Here is a 22,364-nt window from a genome sequence, read left to right as displayed (position 1 = left end):
CAATGAGCCATAACAGAGCATTCATTCCTTGAACAGGTGTATTGGTGTTTCTAAGCCCATTTATCCTGGGAAGTTTACACTTTAAAGTAAGACCAAAGATTAGACAAATATACAGATACAAAAACATCCCCTCCAGAAGGGCTCCTTCAAACTCAGGACAGCTCCTGTTTTTCTTACTTTAAAATCCCCCATTCTATAGAAACTTTGTGTCACTAGCAGTCATCGCTTTGCAGCTGAAGAAGATTGATGGGTCCTCCTTCCAAGCTGATCAAAGCCTCTCCATAATTAACCAGAAATTTTCAGCTTTTCAAAGAGATTAGCTATTCCTTTTTACCCTCTAGGATTTATCTGTCTTACTGCCTCTGCAGCATTCCCAGCCCCTGCTGGGACAGGGAGCTAGAAACTTAGACCAGGAACAAGAAAACAGGGCATTTCAGAGCATACCTAGTGGTCTGACTTAATACCCTTTTTACCTCTGTAGCCATTTATCCCTTGCTTCAGTCTATGAAATATTACAGCCATAAACTGGTACCTGTGGGAACGATTTTGCAGACTTAATTTATTAGGCTTCTGTAGATACGTAGCAAACACACTGTGTATCTAAAAGTAGGATCTAGCCCAGTGTTAGGGGGCACAAAAATTCCTCTACATTATTAAAGCATGTTAACCACCCAGTAAGCAATCACTCCATTACAGAACAATAGCTAATTAAAATATAAAACACTTTTAAAAAATACCATTCAACCCAATTGAATGAGATTACCTTCCCCTACAGCGGATCATATGTTTTATACCTGGGCTGATGAACTTCCATTAACAATTTTACAAAGCTGATATAGTGCATTTACATTAAAATATATATTTTTAAAATGAGTTATACAACAGCAGTACCTACAAGCACCAATCGTGGATCAGGTCTCTCTCATATGAGGCACTTTACACCAGTCTTTACCATAACAAGTTTACAGCCTCAGCATATTGTAGCCCCTTTTTGACCTGAGTAGCTAGTCAAAGTTCAGGGCTCTAGGAATGTTCCAGTGAGGAGGAAAAATTGGTGATACGGAGGTATTTTCTTTGATACAATCTTACAGCCTCAAGCCTCTTTAGCCAACAGCAGACCCGAAAGCTCTCTCTTTTTCCAGTCATAGGGTACTGCTTGGCTTTCTTGCGCGCGCACGCACGCACGCACATACATACACCCCTTCAGCGAAAGCTCCCTCAGTCCAAACTCATGAGTGGGTTCATAACCCCCTTTTGTCATAGGTTGGGGGGGGGCTTCTCATTAACTCATCCTGACAGTTCTGTTAATTGAAGGGTATTATTCACACCCAATCTCAAACAGATTTGTGATGGATGCCATCATCAGTACCTCTCCACACAATAACATGCATCACTGAACTCTTAGAAAACAAATCAACCCACAGAACTAACAGCAAATAACAAAACAGACATAGGATGAATGAAAGCTTGAACTGTAGCACAGAACTATGTGTAACATATTTCATGCCTACAGTAATAACATTATTCATCCTTTAAGGGTTGTTATATAGCCACAGTTTATAGAAATAATGCTTGATGGTATCAGTCTGCTAGGACAGGGTTCTGCCTCCCTCCCCAGGATATTTCACCTACTCCTCTAATCTGTGCAGTTTTTCCTTCTCATCACTCTTCCTTCAATTTGTTTTGATATCTAATATTAGGTTCTTATTAAGCGTAATTGTTGCTAATTTGTTTTGCCATTGAGTGTTGTGTTAATCATTACCAGCTGGGTGACAGCCACAAGTTAGAGGATAAAAGGATATTTTGCCCTGTGCTCCTAATTTACTTCTTTTCATATTTGTCCAGGACTTTTGAAATTGATGCCCTTTTTATAAACCAAGCTGTGTTTCTCTATGCCCCTTCTCATAATCTCATCCCTGTTAATGCCAGAGATGCCTCTTCCATGGCCTCTGCAAAAGCAAACACTCTTCCTGGGTCTCTCTGCCTTACTGACTCTCTGGGCTGAACTTGGCCTGGACCAGAGATAGAAAGGTCCTTAATCAGATCCTGGGAATACTGGGTAGTGGTTAGACCCCCATGCTCACTAGAGCTTCCCTAATTTGCACTCTGGCTACCATGGCCTCTATGGGCCTCATTGCAACTGGGAAACACCTCAGCCACACCTTCTCCCACCCCCAGTAAATTCTCTGCACGAGAGTCTTCTGCAGGTGCAGCATGTGGCCAGTTCCACACCTAGCCTGAAATGCCAATTGTGCTTGAGATATTCTCTGAGCAGGGCCCCTTTCTGCTACTTTGCCCCAACATCACTGGAGTAAGTGGACACTGTGTAGGGGTGACTTCCCCCTATTTTATTTCAAATCTCTTAAAATGTAGCTTCTCTCCTTTGCATAAATCTTTTAAGAAAGGGAGAGATAATAGTGAATATTTAAGGCCTCAATCCTGCAATTGGTTCAGTGCAGGTCATTTCCACCTGTGCTGAGTCTTGACTGCAAGATTAAGCCCTAACTGATATTATATGAAATTGTATTGAATTAAACTTGATTAGTACCTAGTGGATAATTCTTGTATGCACCAAGATTAGTGTATCAGCAGGTTCTTTGATTAGTGGATTTATTAGCTCATCACATTTATTTGAATTCAATATCAGTTATCAAGATATTGACTGGTTCCATTTAATGATCTACATTTTTTTACCCTATGTTTGCAAATTGATAGGAAAACATGACCAAGTGTAAGATGCCATTAACTCAGCCATGCTTTGTCAGCAGCACTGGGATGGCAAAATAATAATTCACTAAGTTGTTCTATTTTGCAGTCTTGGTGGATTTAATTTAAGATGAATAAATAACTAGGAAAAGACAATTATATTTAGTTTATTTTACAAAGAATAGAAATATTGAACAAAGAATATGATATGGTCTTCAGCCTATTTTAATTCCCAAATCAAGTAACAGCTGCTACTGCACCTCTCTGGTCCTGGCAGCTAACACATCTGGAACTGCTCTTTTCTATGAATAACTCGTGAAAGTGTATTGCAGTCATTTGCTATTGTTAATAAATCTAAAAGCATCCATATCACTTTTAACTCCAGAATATATGTTGTTTGTGCAACCCTGGAAGGCACTTGACCATTTAATTTCATTTGATCAGATCAACTCATCTACAGCAGTTGCGTGGATGTCATGCCCCACCATGTGGTTAAAAGTGGTGCCACAGTAGCATTCATTGTTTTTTATTAGCTTAACTTTCATGAGAGGAAGAGGGAGAATACAGGTCTGGAGTTGCCCCTCTCTTCCAAGCCATGTGTAGGGTAGAAAGACCTAAACACAGATTCTAGATGCCCCAGATTAATTTTTGGTTGTTCCACCTGAGATACATTGAACTAGATCCACAAAAGGACTCAGGTGTCTACAATGGCATTTAGGTGCCTGAGTCCAATATCAGGTGACATGGAGATCCTCAAACCCCCCTGCTCAGCTGTTGCCTTACCCTGTAGGTGACTAAATTTCCACCATGAAAGTCCTCTATACACCTACATTTCTGCCAGGAAGCATGCATACAGCTACCTCAGTCTAGGTGCTTGGGTACCTATCTTATGCCTAACCCTCAGCCTCATGCGTTCCACTGCCGATCTCGCCTACGGTGCCACATTTGATAGGTATTCTGAAAGCATGTTTAAACCCACACAAAACAGGGAGGAGAAGCGAAGCCCCGTTACACTGGAGTATCGCCTAGCCCTTTAGTTGGAGAATTTTTCTAAGAGACAAGAGACCCGAGTTCAAATTATTTCTCCACATCAGGCAGAGAAGAGAATTGAACCTGCGTATCCCACAGCCTGGGCAAGTAATCACTTTGCTCAAGATTAGAGAAGGAAGAAAGTCCTTCTGCTTGGAATTCTCATAGTCAGGCAGCTACTTCAATGAGAGGCATAGAGCTTAGCATTTGCCTCTCCTCAGCATTTTCTACTGTCCAACTTAGGTAGCTTCCTACTCAGTGTGCTGGCTTTTGTGGATCCCTTTCTCAGGCACCTATCTCTCCCCATGCAGTGTAGAGGGAGCGTAGGGTAGCCTGTGGAGCCCTCTCAGTAGCAAGATACCTAAAAGGCCTTACATTGCCTAAGCCCCTTTGTAGATGTAGCCCTGTGGGCTGATGTTCAGAAGCACTAAACACCTACAGGTCTGAATGATTTCAATTAGAGTTGCTGGTATGAAGATCAGGCAGACCTCAATTTAGACACCCAAACTTGGCAGCCACTTTTAAAAATTTTGACCTAAGGTACCTCTGAATCTTGAGGCCCAAATATGGAAGCAAAATAATAGTTCAAGAAGCTTAAAGGATAGATGACCTCTGAAAAGCACCCATAAAAATTGAATTGGAGGCTTCTTGTTTATTGTCACATTTTTTCACCTGTAAATGGACAAATTTAGCAAGTTGGGTTTTTTTCAAAATGCCAGTTCTGCATATCCAACCTGATATCAGAAACTCAGGCTGTGATCTTCTGGTTCACGCATCACCATTCAATAAAAAACTTCCATCAAATTCTCTTCCTTCTTTACTTTCACTCTAAAAGAGAAATATTGCTTCTCTCTAGCCTTATTACTTATGGGGTCCTACACGGCCAAATGAGGAAATTGCCAGAGAGTTACTTCTCACTTTTGTTGAAATTATTAGTATTCTAAAGGGGGAGAGAAGCTGTTGGAAACAGCTGGCAAATACAGAGCTAGAGCAGTAAGATAAAATGGAGAGAGAAACATGAGAGGGCTAGTTCATGAACTGTAGAACTTGCAAGGGACATCATGCCATTTGGCTGCTTGGTTGGCTTGTGCTTAAGCCAGATCCCTTGTTCTCTTACCTTTGCTCACAACATTGAGCAAAGGAATCAGAATAAGCGTTATAACAGGAAGAGCCCTATAGCACTGAAGGATTATGAGTAGTATTCTCACCATCTAGATTATGGAGGAAGAGAGGCACATCTTTAAAGTTTTCTTCTAAAAGCTATTTTCTTCAATGAGAATGCCCTTTAAAACTCATGAATCCCAAGAGCTTCATGTCTACAATCTTCTCCTTCTCTAACAGGAAACAATTATTCCTGAATACTAATCAAATCTTCACTCTAGCTACCTGTATTCTTTGTCTGTGCCAGAAAGAGTTGAGAATAATATTAATATATATGCAAGCAAAGCAGATTTATTGCGCTCAGGAACCCTGACATTTCTGTTTATTATATTTGTGCATTATTGCCAACCACAGAAGTTAAAAAGCTGAGATTCCCAGATAATCACAGGGTTCCAAGAGCTGGGGCTTAAAGAAAAACACCAAATATTCCAAGACTCATGATAAAAATCACTAGAGTTGGCAACACTTATTTGTGGTTTGCTATTATCTTTGGCTACACACCTTCTCCATCTTTCAGACAAGCAGTTGATTTTTGAAGAATGTATTTATCAACAATTACCAATCTTAGGTATTTCTATAGTACTAATTGCCTTGGCATTTAATGCTGATGACAATAAAGCTGCTATCATCATCACAATCTATATTTATATATTTCTTGTTATCCCAAAGGATTCAAAACACCTTACTAATTATGAATAAGTGCTTTGCTCAACACTGAAATATAGCTTTTTAGCAGTGCATACTAATACTACCTAACGTTTTAGGGCAGGACATAAAGAATACTCTTGAAAATACTGGCACAATTTTAGGTAGGCAGAATGTATTGACCCAAATTGGAATTTGGTTAAGATGATAATTAATGTGCCTACTCCTGATAAATGCCATGGGAACTTTAATGTCTACATGTGATCTGGACTTTTATGCCTCATCCAAAAGATAGCACCTTCAGAAGAATAGTGACCCCAGCTCCATAATGAGCCAATGGACCAGTACTGACATAAAAGTATCTTACCAACCTTACTAATCCACTGACGTTACTTCCAGCATCTAGCGAGTTTTGTTGGAGATCTCTCCTTCATCCACTCCTGACCCTGCTCAGCTTGTGAGATCAGACAGAATCACATTACAGTGTGATAGAGCTGTAGACAATAATAAACTGAATTATTTTCCCCCACTGTATATGTTTACTATATTGGCTAAAAAGTATAGAAGGAACAAAGTCACTTCTCTTGAATAACTCTTTCTATAATTTTTCTGTATGTTTTTATGTTTAAACACTGTTAAGATATGCTATTATTCTCTGTATTCTTTCATTAGTGATCTCTTGTTAAAAATATAATAATTTGTTTTCCTTTTCTTTTTTATGTAATTCATATATACCCTTTACCTGGTCCATTAAGGCTCCTTTGCACCAGATAAGCAGTACAAATTGGCCTTAACCAGCTGCTGACAGATAGAAGAGAATTCCCATTGTGCAGAAAACTTTCTAGTGGTAGAACCTGGAAATGAATGCACTAATCAGTTAGAGCCAAACTTTGCACCAAACTGTCAGAGATAAAATACTGGACTACTCAAACACTAGGCTGATCTTATATAACAATTCCTATGTTCCCATCAATTTCTCCCAACTTGATTCATGTTTCGTTGGCTGACTGCATAATAAAAAACCTCCTGCAGTTTCTACCATGTGCATTGCAAGATCAATTTCCTATTTTTAGATGTTCAAATATACCACATTTTGGCAGGAAAATCTGCTGCAACTTAATGTTCTTCAGAACAAACAATTTTTAGATTCAATTAAATATAATAGAACTGTAAACTACTACACGTGGTTGACCTGGGAAAGCCAAACCCAAGAAGCAGCCCAGGATTTAACCTTCTGCAAGATCTATCATTTGTGAAACAAGTTGCACCAAACCCCACTGTGTAGGCTGGTTTTTCATGATCCAGCCCATCATGCCCTAATCAATCAACTGGCAGCAAAAAGAAAGAAGCCAGGGCTAGTTAGTTTCCATTGGCAAGCTGTTAAATGGCTAAACAGCTTAATGTACAAGAAAACACTAATAATAGAATCATAGACATATAGGACTGGAAGAGACCTCAGTATGTCATCTAGTCCAGTCCCCTGTACTCAAGGCAGGACTAAGTAATAACTAGACCATTCCTGACAATTGTTTGTCTAACCTGTTCGTAAAAATCTCCAATGACAAGGATTCCACAAACTCCTAAGGCAATTTGTTCCAGTTCTTAATTACCCCCACAGTGAAGAAGTTTTTCCTAATGGCCAACCTAAACCTCCCTTGCTGCAACTTACGCCCATTGTTTCTTGTCCTAGCCTCAGAGGTTAAGGAAAACAATTTTTCACCCTCCTCCTTTTAACAATCTTTTATGTACTTGAGAACTGTCATGTTCCCCCCCAAATCCTCAGTCTTCTTTCCTCCAGACTAAACAAACCTAATTTTTTCAGTCTTTTCTTATAGCTCATGTGCTCTAGACCTTTAATTATTTTTGTTACTCTCCTCTGGACCTTCTCCAATTTGCCTACATCTTCCTGAAATGTAGCGCCCAGAGCTGGACATAATACTCCAGTTGAAGCCTTATCAAAGGGAGTAGATTGGAAGAATTACTTCTTTGTGTCTTGCTTACCACACTCCTGCTAATACATCCCAGAATGATGTTCACTTTTTTTTGCAACAGTGTTACACTGTTGACTCATATTTAGCTCATGATCCACTATAACCCCCAGATCCCTTTCCACAGTACTCCTTCCTAAGCAGTCATTTCCCATTTTTTTGGGTGCAACTGATTGTTCCTTCCTAAATGGAGTACTTTGCATTTTTCCTTATTGAATTTCTTTCTGTTTACTTCAGACCATTTCTCCAGTTTGTCCAGATCATTTTTGAATTTTAATCCTATGCTCCAAAGCACGTCACAGCTCCGAAGCACGTCACACTATTGTCCACTAAGTGTATTCTCTCTGCCATTATCTAAATCATTTATGAAGAGATTGAACAGAACTGGACTCAGAATCGATCTCTGCAGGACCCCTCTTGATATACCCTTCCAGCTTGACCGTGAACCACTGATAACTACTCTCTGGGGACAGTTTTCCAACCAGTTATGCACCCACCTTATAGCAGCTCCATTGTAGGCCATACTTCCCTAGTTTGTCTATGAAGAGGTCATGTGAGACAGTATCAAAAGCCTTACTAAAGTCAAGATATACCACATTTACTAATACCCCCTATCCACAAGGCTTGTTATCCTGTTGAGCATGAAACATCAGCAAAAACTAATCCTACTTCTTACAAATCACAACGTATATGAAAAAATCTTACTGACAAAAGTTGGAATTGTGCAGGTACCCACTATATATAATCCCATATAATTTCTCCATACTAAATTATCGACACAAGGCAGGAAAGAGAAACTGACTTAAATGCAATTTTAAGTTTACACATCAAAAAATTACTTTGGCTCAATTTTGTTCCATTAACATAAAGAGGAATACCTCCACTGTTTGTCAATGAAGTTACACTAAAGTTAGAAAAGAAGCAAGCCCAAAGCATGTTGTAGGCTGGTGGCACAGTCCAGCCAGGGCATCACAACCGTTCCTCGGGCGCAGGCTCCAAGGAAGGCCACAGTGCCTTGGTCTACAGGAATAAGCTCACAGATTATGAGTCTGTAGCCCCCTGGCCCTCAGGCAGGGCAGGGCAGGTCTGGTAAGGACTCTGCATCCCCCTGGCCCTCAGGCAGGTCTATTTGTAAACCAGGGAGTGGGTGGGCTTCTAAAGACCCTTCCCCCAGCCTAAGGGGAGGAGTCACTGAGCCCAGGATACAACTGAATATGGGGGGACAACTAATGAAAAAACCAGGAAGGGTCATAGGGGTCACAGGGTCAAACGAAGAAAACAAGAATGGAACACCAAGCAGAGAACCCCAGATAGCACCCACTGATCCCGGAAGGTGTCAAGGGAGCCAGAGGAATTCTGCCCGGATGCGTGAGTGCACAAGGGAACAGAAGTAGGCCCCACAGTCACAGAGCGCCCCCACCGCCAACCTTCTCTCCCTGGTCTTGTAGATGGCCATTTTGGCCAGGGCCAGGAGAAGGTTGACGAGGAGGTCCCATGACTTTGTGGGGCCACGGATGGGGTGTGCGTAGATGAACAGGTGTGGGGAGAAGTGCCACCAAAACCTCAGCAGGAGGTTCTGGAGGAGCCGGAACAGGGGCTGCCACCTGGCACACTCGAGGTAGATGTGCGCCAAGGTCTCCCTCATGCCACAATAGGGGCAGGTGTTGGGATGAAGAGTGAACTGTGCCAAGTACACTCCCATGCTCACGGCTCCATGAAGGAGCTGCCAACTGATGTCCCCGGTGGGCCGTGGGGTCAGGGTGGAATAGAAACTGGCCCACTAGGGGTCCTCGCCCTCCGCAGGTGGCAACAGGTCCCGCCACTCGGTGTCAGGGTGGGACATGAAAGCGAGGAAGTGAAGGGTGTGCAGCACGAGCGTGTAGAGATGATCCCTTGGTGCGGTTTGAAAGAGGACTGGCTGCAGGTCGTGCAGCCGGCTCGATGAGTGGGGAGAGGGAGGCCGGGGGGGCTCGCAGGGCTGGGGCCCAATAGAAAGCACTGGAGGGCCGGGACTGAGGGGGGGGGGGCGGGGAGCACCCTCTCACAAGACCTGCTCAAGGTAAGCCCTAGCAACGGGGGGCAAGGCTGCCCTCACCTCCTGGAGTACGTGCCGGGGGGGTTCGAAGGGTGGAGAGCACCATGCGCCGAGCCAGCACCTGGGGGTCCACCCAGTCCCCCCAGTCATAGTCCAGGAGATCTCCGATCTTGGTGACTTCTGCCAGGACCAACCTCCGTCACACTGAGGGGGTCTCCGCTACCTGCACACGGAGCTGGGGGTTGTGTAGCAGGGGCTCCGTGAGGAGATCCTCCCCCTCGGTGACCGCAAGGGGCCTGGAGGCCGAGACCAGCCTCCAGGTCCAGAGGAGAAGACCGGCAGCTCGGAGAGGTCTCGTGAAAGACCTCTCAGATGGAGAAAAAAGAGCTGCCGGTCATATTGGAACCCTTGGAGGCGGTGGAGGAAGGCGTGTGCCAAGTGGCTCCACACTGGACTACCTGCACCATAAGGGCAGGCAAAGTAGCCTATAGCCCCCAGCCTTCCAACAGGTGGGGCTGTTAAAACTTGGTTAAAACATAGGCCCACATGACTCCACTGCGTCCCAGCCCAGGGCCCTAGCAGTGGCTAAGTGGTTGGCCACTGAGTCAGCAGGGCTCCAGCCACAACACGCTGACTGGTTCGACTGCAGACTCAGCCGAACTATAGTTGGCTGTCCCTGGGGTACTTCCTCCCACCCTGTACCCGGATCCTACAGCCAGGGGTCTTCCTCCAAGTCGCTGGGTAGACAGCGAGCGGGAGCCCCACGAGTCCCTCACCGTCAGCTGGCAGCAGGTCCAGAAGACTTGCAGCTCCTCCAGGTCACAGGGGGTCCTTCGGTACACCGGGCTCAGGCAGCTCCAGTGAGTCCCTTGCATCAGGCAGCTCCTCTAGGTCAGGGCTGGCCTCTGGGGGTTTCTCCCAGTCAGTGGACTCAGGTAGCTCTTCCCAGTTACTGGGACGCGGCGGCCCTCTCCAGTCACCAGGGCCCAGCGGCCCAGGCAGGCCTTGGAGGATACGGTTGGTGGCGTGTTTGCTCCGCACCGCTCCACACTGCCATGGGACCTGGGTCAGGCCCAGACCACAGCCTCAGGGAAGACACATCTGTCTCCAGCAAATCTGCTAGGCTGACCTTTTAAGCTTCCCCTTCCTGTCCTAGCTCTGCCCCTTTGCTCCCGGGGTATTTGGCCTGCAGGGCCTTGTTCTGCCCAGCAGGGGCGTCATGACTCTTCCTCAGTTGACCCTTCCTCGGGCCCAGGCTCTGAGGAAGGCCACAGCGCCTTGCTACACATGTGAATGTACAAAATACAGCTTTCATTTAAGCATGTGTATTTTTATAAAGCTGTTCAAATTCTGCCCTTCCACCTCCCATTTTAGTAACAAAAGATCAAAGGGCGGTGCTTCAAAATACATGTTTTGGCCAAAAAATGGGTGAAAATACCATACAAAGCATTCAGTGGAATTTCCTGTGGAAATTTTAAACTGTCCAGTAAGGGTAGTTTTCAGTGTCCTTGGCCAGTTGTAGTGGTAAAATGGTTGCTTAGCATAGCCCAGGACATGGCCCAATATCATTAGCAAATTTAATGGAAAAATCTTGTACAGTATCTTTGCCCCATTTCCACATATGTTCTGTTTTCCATAAATTCGTTGTCAATAATGTTCATTAGGGTTAGCATCTGAAACACTAGAGCTTCAGCATATTACCAGGCTTAATATATTTGCCAATATCCCATTCCGTATTTGAAAGCTAAAAGAAAAATACAGAAGTTTTTAAAAATACAGGTTACAAAATGTCAAAAGCTAGAAATCTCATAGATAGGCAGACCTGCCAAGTTAATCATGTGAAAAGCAAGGACAGCAAATGAAGTAGCCCCGCTTGTGTCCCAAATTAATATGAAAATTCAGCAGCCATATACATGTGGGATAACAAAAAGTGCAAAGTTTGGCTCTAACCTATTAGTGCGTTCATTTGGAATAAGTGAAGTATTGTATTCTAATGCATACCACTAGGTGGAGGTATATGTACAGTTTAAGGAAAGTTTTATTTTCCTGACCATTTGAGGGGGGGAAATCAAAGAAAATAAATAGAACAAAATGATCCCTGCAATATTTTATCACTTTGGGATCTTTTAGGACAAAAGATGCTATATACAGGCAGAATAGAATATTATGGGGTGGTAGCACCATTGTAGTTAAGGCTGAGATGAGCTTACTATTAAAATGAATTTAAATGCACAAGAACAGACATGAATATGCAGATTATCTGGAATTATCAGGTAAGTGTTCTACCTAATTTTCTTTTATATGTTTGCATACATTCCGATAAAGTTATCAATGGGCAGCTCTAAAATTTTACTCAGTTTATCCCTTTTAACAGCATATACATTGTCATCATTATAAAGCTGTTAAAAATTTCAACATGATCTTAAATTTAGCAAGACAGTAGGCCTCTAATACAAACTAGTCCTAAAACATCAGCAAAAACTAGACCTGCTGAATATCCTATTTCTTACAAATAACAATACTGTATATAAAAAAAATCTGACAAAAGTTGTAATTGTGCAGGTACCCCTAAGATGACGTGTGATATTGGCCTCACTGACAATTCACAGCATCACGTTAGGTCCCCAATCTCACAAAGCTTGGAAATGCTGTGGACAATCATGTCACAGCCCCATAAACATGGAATAACTTTGTTATTTTACAGCACCCTCCTCCAGTCATCTGAAAAACCTGCAATGAGACTGCAAAGAAGATTTCAGCCCACTCTACTATGCCAAATGATATTGCAGCAGAAAGATCCAGGAAGACTGATAGATTTGAGGGGGGAAATGGGAAGGTCATTAGAGGTCAAACACCACCAACTGAAAGATCCAGCATAAGTGATTTTTCTAAAATTCCAGTTTCATGAAGTTGTATTTGCACTTTGGATGTCCCACATTTAAAGTATGTAGACATCTGCTAAAACTATAATGTAGCCATACTCCACTACTTTGCAGAAGGCACATGTTCAAAACAAAAAATGTCATAAATACTACGATTCTCCTGCTAAAGCAATTGAAGAAGGGGTAAACGTGGTGACAAGAGACCTTTTCTGGGTGGGAAGGAGGGCAGGCAGCCAGGGCCAACTTGCAAACCAACAAGTACATAAAACTAGTTGTATGTACTGATTTTGAACAAGATGAACAAGTCTGAAATTAATCTATTTCCAGAAAGGAACCAGTGAACTTTAGAAGCAAAATCTGTGTTGTAGAACCTAATATAGTAAATACACGATTGTTTAAAAATACTAGCTCTGATTAAACTAGCATGCTAAATGCAGTGTAGCCACAGCAGTGCAAGGGGCTAGCTGTCTGAAGCACATGGGTAGGGTGTCACAGGCATATATTCCATGTAGCTAGCCCATCTCACTACTCATGCTGCTGTGACTACATTCACATCTCAGTGTAGAAATACCCTGAACATTAGTGGTAGAATATATGAAACAAGCCTATATTCAGGGGATGTTTGGCCCAAGCGACCTGTGCTAGTCAAAAGACCAGTCCATAAGAACTGCCATACTGGATCAGATCAATGGTCCATCTAGCCCAGTATCCTGTCTTCTGACAGTGGCCAATACCAAGTGCTTCAGAGGAAATCAATAGAACAGATAATCATCAAGTGATCCATCCCATGGGCCATTCCCAGCCTCTGTCAAACAGCAATCCCTGCCTATCCTGGCTAATAGCCATCGATGGGCCCATCCTCCATGAACTTATCCAGTTCTTTTTTTAACCCCGTTAAATCTTCGTAACATCTTCTGGCAAGGAGTGCCATAGGTTGATTGTGCATTGTGTGAAAAAATACTTCCTTTTGTTCATTTTAAACCTGCCACCTATTAATTTCATTTGGTGACCCCGTTTTTGTGTTATGAGTAAATAACACTTCCTTATTTTTCTCCACACCAGTAATGATTTTATAGACCTCTATCATACCCCGAGTCATCTCTTTTCCAAGATAAAAAGTCCCAGTCTTATTAATTTCTCCTCAAATGGAAACTTTTCCATACCCCTAATCATTTTTGTCACCCTTTTCTGTACCTTTTCCAATTCCAATGTATCTTTTTTGAGATTGGGGCAACCATCTGCACATAGTATTCAGGATGTGAGCAGACCATATATTTATAGAGGCAATACAATATTTTCTATCTTATCTATCCCTTTCCTAATGATTCCCAACATTGTAAGCTTTTTGAACTGCCGGTGCACATTGAGTAGATGTTTTCAGAGGACTATCCACAATGACTCCAAGATCTCTTTCTTGAGCAGTTACAGCTATTTTATATGTATTGTTGGAATTATGTTTTCCAATGTGCATTACGTTGCATTTATCAACCTTGAATTTCATCTGCCATTTTGTTGCCTAGTGATCCAGTTTTCTGAGATCCCTTTGTAACTCTTTGCAGTCTGCTTTAGACTAAATTATCTTTTTTGTATCATCTGCAAATTTTGCCATTTCACTGCTTACCCCTTTTTCCAGATCATGCATGAATATGTTGAACAGTCCTGGTCCCTGGAGGACACCATTTACCTCTTTTCTGAAAACTGACAATTTATTCCTACCCTTTTTTCCCCTATCTTTTAACCAGTTACTGATCCAAGAAAGGATCTTCCCTCTTATCCCATAACAGCTTTGGTGAGGGACCTTGTCAAAGACTTGCTGAAAATATAAGTACACTATATCCACTGGATCACCCTTGTCCACATGCTTGTTGACCCCCTTAAAGAATTCTAGATTACTGAGGCATGATTCCCTTTATAAAAACCACGTTGACTCTTCCCCAACAATTTTTGTTCATCTAGGTGTCTGAATTCTGTCCTTTACTAGTTTCAACCAATTTGCGTGGTACTGAAGTTAGGCTTACCAGCCTCACCTCTAGAGTTTTTTAAAAATTGGCATCACATTAGCAATCTTCCAGTCATCTAGTACAGAAGCTGATTTAAATGATAGGTTATATACCACCATTAGTAGTTATGCAGTTTCACATTTGAATTCCTTAAGGTATCTTCCATCAGGTCCTGGTGATTTATTAGTTTTTCAGTTTGTTCCAAAACCTCCTCTCACGACACCTCAATCTGGGGCCATTCCTCAGATGTGTCACCTAAAAAGAATGACTCACCAATGGGAATCTCACTCATTCTCAGCCATGAAAATTGATGCAAAGAATTCATTTAGTTTCTCTACAATAGCCTTATCTTCCTTGAGTGCTCTATTAGCATCTTGATCTAGTGGCCTCATTAGTTGTTTAGCAAGCTTCCTTGCTTTTGATGTACTTAAAAAATTACTTTGAGTCTTTGGCTAGCTGCTCTTCAAATTCTTTTGAGCCTTCCTAATTATATTTTTACACTTCACTTGCCAGTTTGCTTTCACTATTTTCAATTTAACTTCTACTTTGTAAAGGATGCCTTTTTACCTGTTTCTTTTACTTTGTTGTTTAGCCATAGTGGCACTTCTAAGGTCCTGTCTTTTGAATTTAGGGTATACATTTAATTGAACCTCTGTTATGATGTCTTTAAAAAAAGTTTCCGTGCAGCTTGCAGGGATTTCACGTTTAGCACCTTACCTTTTAATTTCTGTTTAATTTCCACATTTTTTTATACTTCCCCTTTCTGAAATTAAATGCTAGTGGTGGTCTGCTGTGGTGTTTCCTTCCACACAGCCATGTTAAATTTTATTACGTTATGGTTATCATCAAGCAGTTCAGCTATATTCACCCCTTGGACCAGCTGAAGCTTGAGAAGAGAACTCAACCACAGATTAGATCAAATGCAGAATGAAAAGGCTGCTATGTATCCTGCCTATTATGGCCCCGTTCAGCTCCTCCCATTAAGCTATAACTGTTTGGAAACGAGTTCATTTCCCAATAAAGTGAATCTAGACAATTAATCTGACTAATCATATCTAAAATGTTTGGAAGGAAGTCTGACAATGAACTGCAGATTGCTAAACTAGTTAAGACTATGATAAGTCACTTATTGATGGTAATAAACTGCTTTAAGGGGGTGGTATTATCCAAGTTTAAAAACTAATGTACATAAACATGCAAGTTGATGAATAAATGAAATGTTTCACTTTATTAAGAAACCAAAAATACAAAACTGAAGGATTCATGTACTTAATTGAACACTACTGAAAATTACTACCCTTTAATTCCCATTTTGGTGTATTAACCAGCAATTATACTAATATTATCCAACAAGTAGTTTCTGCCAGATATATTTAGTGTTAAAGATGACATTTTCCATCATCTGTGCTGCAATAAGCTGGAGTTTCAAATTTAGATGGTAACATGTAGTTATGGTAAAAATTTACGTAGTTCAGTCAAGCATGGAATTGGACTCAAGTTTTAACTAATTGTAACTCACTTTCCAGTAAAGAGTTACACTGCTCAACAAAGAGCACATTTCACTGTATGCATTGAGGAATGCTCAACCTTAACTACACCAGAATACCAGCTCTGCTATAATTTGCACATCACTTAATATAAACAGGCCTACTGCTGACTGTAGTTTTTGGCTGCTATAGTATGAAGCCCTCTGAACTTCAATTTTCATTTTAAAAAGGTTAGACAACTGCAAACCAGAACTGAAGATTGGTTTTAAAAAGGCAGAATGGAGGTTGAGCTTGGTACTATATTCCTAGAATAAGAATCCCTGCAAGCTGTATCTGTATTTCAAATGCAGCCGTTAGGAACAGGTTTAGACCTGCATTTTACACTTGTAAATGGATTGAAACACTTGCCTATCCTTCAGGGACTGTGTAAATGGTAGGGGTAATGTGCATAAGGGGTGATTTTAAAGCCTACTAACACATGCAGTAGTTGGCTTGTGTAGACGGTGCTGGTGTACACTGAAAATTCCCTGGTATGTTTCCACCTAAATACGTACTAAGGAACTTTTAGTGGGCCCCAGTATGGTCCACACAGACCATTTGTTTTAGTAAATCACACCCCCTAGCATGCATTACCCCAACCTGTAGACAAGCCCTTGGATGTTCACTGCTCATTTTCCCTAGCTAAGTTACACTTCAGGCTTCCCTTAAAGTCAGTGTTTAAATCACATAGGCTTCAAGAAGCCTTTAAGAGGTTACCAGATTACTTTTTAATTTACTAAATATTACATATCTATTCCAAGTGTGAAAATCAAATTAAAACAGAATACTATATTAAATTATTCCTAACAATGCATGAAAGTTCACTTGTTTAGATATTTGAAATACAACTTTATTATGATCTAAACAAAAAAGGAATGGGAATGACAGTAACAAACAAGATTTACCACTGAATATTGTGATGTGACTGCAGCCGTCTTAGTTAGATTTGAAACTCAAGGGGAAATAATTGCAGTCCAAAAAACAGCTAAATATGCAGGTCCAAAATATGAAGGAATATTTTTTTTAAACTGCCACATTCACTCCGAAGCCCATTCATCTCTCAGCATCCCAAAGATTAAGCACATGTTCTGCTCAGCTAGATAATAAAGTGGCAAACACGCTGCACCACTGACATCACAGGACAGTTGCCTATAAAACTAGACTTCTGACGCTGGGCTCCAGCTTCATCCCTTACAGGTCGTCATCTTCATCTGGCAGGGCAGTGGTCGAAGCAATCTGAAACAAGTAAAAATTGTATTTATCAACTATTTCTAGAGCTTGAACTCCTCATAGCAGTTGATTTCTTGGGCATCAATGCTAAAGAAGTGGACAAACATTTGTAACTCTGTACCAGTTTGTAAGTGGAGTTACCTGTAAGTCTTGCTCATACTGTGCTGCCAATGCTGGGTCCATAACAACCTCTGGTGGTGCAAGTGCAGGCATGGCAACAAACTCCAAGTTGGGATCTCCAATTAGCTTTCTGGCAAGCCAAAGAAAGGGCTTCTCAAAGTTGTAGTTACTCTTAGCTGAGATATCATAGTACTGCAAAAGAAACAACAGTTACACACACCCTCTATTGAAGTAGGTTTGTGTAACACACCTACTGTTGGAAACAACTGGACCTTGTTATACTGCTAAGTTTGGCTCTGGCTAGGGTTTCAACTGCAAGGTCTTCATCTGCTTTATTCCCAGTCATTTCTGCCAAACTAAAATGGTCTGGCACACAGTAGATACAGGCCACTGAACACTACCATTGCTAAAAGCAAGTTAAGACATTTCAGATGTCTGCAAAGGCAACAGATTTCTGGACCTAAATTTTGATTTTTATTCCAGTAAAATTCTGTTCTATCTTTCTTAAGGGCACAAGACTTTGTGAAGAGCTCCACTCTGAACTGGTTCACAGGTGGCCCATGTGCTCAGAATTTTGATCAAGCATCAAATTCTAATGAACATTAGGGCTACCCTTTTTACTCTTATCAGTTACTTTAAATGATGAAGAGCTTTGTATCAAGACGGAATTCAGCATCCTGCATCTCTGGCAGAAGTCAGCATTAGTCCTAATGAAAGGAATATGGCACCTTTAATTTCTTATTTATGTCAACTGTTGATTAAGATCCTCAAATCTGTTAAGGAAAGTAGTGATTTTGTTTTACTGCATTTATAGTTAACTATCATTGGTGATGAGAAATGCACAAGTGCTCAGCGTTGCTTTTCACTTTCAGAATAAAAGGACTGCAATATTTCTGTTTAGGTCAATAGCCCAAAAGCAAAACATAAGTTTCCTGTGAACAGATAGCCATCATACCTGAAGATTCTTCTTCCTGTGGAAGACGATTGACTTTGCCTTGACTTTTCTGTCCTTAATATCCACTTTGTTGCCACACAACACTATAGGTATGTTTTCACATACTCGTACCAGATCTCTATGCCAGTTAGGTACATTCTTGTATGTAACTCTTGATGTTACATCAAACATTATGATGGCACACTGAGCTGAAAGATAAATAATACAAAAGCTTAAATTATTTCTTGAAATTTATACTAGTGCTGGAGGCATCCATCCAGTGTCCTGGGTGGAAAATGCAGGAGAACCTCCCATGCATGTAAGCACCACAACCCTCAGTCCACTCTATCCTTAATATAGATGTCACACACTCTTTTCCACCTAACAGTTCTGCCAGTATACCATCTGCTCAACAAACAAAAAGAACACAGGAGTCCCTGAGGCCATCCCAGGATAATTTGCCTGCTCACATCTTAGGGCCCAATCTTACAAATACTAAGGCACCCAGTAATTATATTCATTAAAGTAGGCCCAGTGAAGGCCATGGTATTACATGGAGCAGGCATACAGAGGCACCATAAGGACTCAAATATTTGGATTTGCTCAAATAGTTATCAAAAACATAATTCAAATAGTTGTAAACTAGTCTGACAACCTATCCAGGCCTTCAGCTAATTGAGAGCTTACAGTACATCTCAGGATGACCTTGTCTCCTACCCTAGTCCAAGGAGCTTTTCAAAGAATACAGAGGCCAGACTTTGTTCCTCATATTTCTAAAGGCAAGCAAAAGACGACATGAACTCTTTAGAGATGATCTGCAAAGAATTATTAAAGACACTCAACTGAGTAAAATACTTAAGAAAAACCTAGCTACCTTAGTAGAATTTAAAAAAAAAGAAAAGAAAAGAGAAATACTTCTGTTTAATGCAGTTTCTGAATCTCTCTGATGAGACAATTTAAACCTGGCAAGTGAGTTTGCACCCTCACTGATATACTAAGTAAGTGATTTCTTGATGAGTTATGCCATTTAATTATTAGAAAACACAATATAGAGAAAAGTGGGACTACTTCCCTCATGCTGATATGGACTTTAAAAAGGCACATTTGTTTTCCAACTAGAGTGGAAGGAACTTCAGCTGTTTAAATCAGACCAAAAGTTCATAAGCCATACTCCATTTATTGGGTATAGTTTGCTTAGGGCGGTATCCTAGGTTGGATATTAGGAAAAAAAACTTTTTCACTAGGGAGGGTAGTGAAGCACTGGAATGGGTTACCTGGGGAGGTGGTGGAATCTCCATCCTTAGAGGTTTTAAGGCCTGGTTTGACAAAGCCCTGGCTGGGATTACTTAGTCAGGGTTGGTCCTGCTTTGAGCAGGGAGTTGAACTAGATGACCTCCTGAAGTCCTTTCCAACCCTAATCGTCTATGATTCTGTGTATCCTCTTTTTTTAGTACAACTATGTCATCCTTCTGAACCATCTGTAAAATCAGAGATTTTACCTTAAAACAAAAGAATATTTACACTTACCCTGGATATAGTAACCATCTCGCAGACCACCAAATTTCTCCTGACCAGCTGTGTCCCATACATTAAATTTAATAGGGCCTCTGTTAGTGTGGAACACCAGAGGATGGACTTCAACACCCAGTGTAGCTGCAATTAAAACATTTAATTTAGTAACTGTTTATGTAACATTTTAAACTAGTACTAGGATTCTGCAAGTAAGTGATTAAACATACCTACATACTTCTTTTCAAATTCACCAGTCAAATGACGTTTTACAAATGTTGTTTTACCAGTACCACCATCTCCAACCAAGACAAGCTGTTGAAAAATTTCAGAAAACAAATCAGGCCAACACATTTTAAAGTTTCTTTATAAAACTGCTGTCACCTATTAACTGATTTTAGGCTGTTTTAACTAAAACACTAATCCTAAAAATTGCTCTCTTCAGGGAAATTATATATAAATACCTAGAGCATCTTGCAGTCCTAATACCCAACTTACTACATTTCATACTTTGAAGTTACCAGTTTCAAATTGCCTTATGCAACAACACATACAGTCTTTGATTAAAAGAAAAATATTAAATTTAGTTCTACCAGTTAGATTACTAAATCCAGATTTAAACATTCTAGATTTGGCCTGAAAGTGGCAATTCTTAAGGAACATCCTTTTGGAATGTTTCAAAGAACCATTTCAATTTTTCAAACACATTGAATCACTTAACAAGACCCTCCTACAGTGTTTGTAATTTAACCACTACAGCACTGGACTAGTGCATGACAGCCACAGTATGAAGTTAACTTTCATTGTCCAAACCAAGAAAGATTCAAGACAACTGCATTTGAGTTAGAAAAGACTATTTACCTTCCAGTGGTTAATGGGACATTAGGTAATAAATAATTTGTCGCACCCAACTTTACTATAGGCAAGGAGTCAGATAAAGTGTTTTAACACCGTGCACTCAACAGCACACTACCTAAAATGAGTTCCCCTGCCAGTTCGCATTTCCACACAATACAGGAAACGGTAAATCAGGAGACTACCTCATAGCAAAAGTGACAAAGGAACCAGGGAGAGGGAGAATCTGAAAGTACTTTTAATTCATAATCTGACTAGACTACATGTTGTGCATCACCACGAGTTAAGAAGTCGAATTAAGAGTTAGGAATAGCAGCTACCATGCGCGGCATAAGAGACATTCACTCCAACTTTCTATACACTGGGCCGAGAAAACTTAACTGCACAACAGTAAGTAGGGCCAAAACCTCAGAGCCAAACTTGCCGCGGCGCTACTGCCGGCCGGGAGTCATGTGTGTTGCTCCTACAGTGAGTAAGATCCCCCCGCTCAACCACAGCTCCTTACCTTAAACTGCACTTGGGGCTCTCCTTGGGCGGCCATGCTGGGTCTGCGGGGGGAAATGACAGCATGAGAGCTCAGCAGCAGGCCAGACAACTCAGTGAGCCGCCAGCGGGGGAGGGGGGGGGGGGGTCGACCGCCGCGATCCGGTCACCAGCCGCCTCCGGCTCAGAGGCCCGGGCTCCTCCCATCCCGCCAACTCCCCGCGTGGTCCAGGCCCCATTCATCGGGACAGGAAGCGCCGCTCCACATGGGGCGGGAGAATGAGCTGTAATGGCGGCCGCATTCCCCCACCCGCCCTATGGAGGGAGCCACCTGAACCCGTCTCGCCAGGCCCGACACGGGAGAACCGAGCCACGGGGCCAGCAGGGCGCCCCCAGGGGAAGCCGGTTTTGGACTCGCCCCTGGGGGGGGTGCCCTCCCCAATTCCCTCCTTCCACGAGCCAACATCCCGCCTCCGAGGAGAGGCCACCAAGCGCCGGCCCGAGAATCCCGAGGGGCCCGGCCACCCCCACCCTCCAACGGGCCTCGCGGCCTCCCCGCGCCACCAGCCGCCCGCGCGCGCCACTTCCCCTCCCCCCTCTGCGGGCACCCAGGCCGCACCAAGCAGCGGCTCCACTCGGCTTCTCTAGCGGGGCCTCTCCCGCTCCTTATCTGGCAAAGAGGCCCAGAAGCTCCATCGCGAAAGAAAGGAGACAGGAGCGGCCCCCAGCCCCGTTCCCGGGCAGCGACCACCATCCCCCCCCCAGTCTTCTCTCCCGTCCTAAAGCCATCCCACTTCCCTAGCTCCATACGGGAAAGCCGGAGGGGGCCCAGCCCCGTTACCTTACCGAGTCGTCTCTCGGTGTGTCTCCTCTCAGTGACTAGGCGCTGGAAAGATGGCGGAAGCGCGGTTCAAATACCCGGAGTGCGACGCCGCGCGGACACAGGGAGAGGAGGGAGTGGTCGAGCGTCACGTGATGGGAGGGGGGGGAAGGCGGAGAGCGCGAGCTCCCTCAGTCAGCGAGAGCGCGCGCGCGCCGCTTCCGTAGACGTTTTTCTAACCGTCAGACTGCAGCGCGTGCGCAAGCCGGTTGGTTGCACTGCTGCAGCTGCGCGCGCACGCACGCACGCGGCGGTGGAATTAACTACGCTTCCGGGTTTAGGGCGCGGAAACCGTGGCGCTCGCGCTTCATCCCCCTCCGCCCACGGCGTGTGACGTAGAGCTTTCGTTCCGGGCCTAGAGTTGTGGCGGGACGGGCCAGG

General features: G+C 42.6%; 1 protein-coding gene across 1 annotated transcript; it reads right to left on the bottom strand.

The window, feature by feature from the left end:
* Nucleotides 1-15,655: 15,655 nt before the first annotated feature.
* RAN (RAN, member RAS oncogene family) lies at nucleotides 15,656-22,080 on the bottom strand. The gene is made up of 7 exons (XM_067539757.1): nucleotides 21,950-22,080; nucleotides 21,126-21,168; nucleotides 19,996-20,080; nucleotides 19,784-19,909; nucleotides 18,278-18,465; nucleotides 17,344-17,514; nucleotides 15,656-17,208 (listed from the first exon to the last, which is right to left on the bottom strand). Exons 2-7 carry the CDS (start codon nucleotides 21,159-21,161, stop codon nucleotides 17,164-17,166), a joined length of 651 nt encoding a protein of 216 aa, XP_067395858.1. The 5' UTR covers nucleotides 21,162-21,168; nucleotides 21,950-22,080; the 3' UTR covers nucleotides 15,656-17,163.
* Nucleotides 22,081-22,364: the final 284 nt, after the last annotated feature.

The sequence above is a fragment of the Emydura macquarii genome, unplaced genomic scaffold (genome assembly GCF_026122565.2).
Source record: "Emydura macquarii macquarii isolate MOO-44397 ecotype Brisbane River unplaced genomic scaffold, CSIRO-AGI_Emac_v2 contig_554, whole genome shotgun sequence".
Taxonomy (NCBI): domain Eukaryota; kingdom Metazoa; phylum Chordata; order Testudines; family Chelidae; genus Emydura; species Emydura macquarii.
Note: the sequence above shows the minus strand (reverse complement) of the source record. Positions and strands in the feature narration are given on the sequence as shown.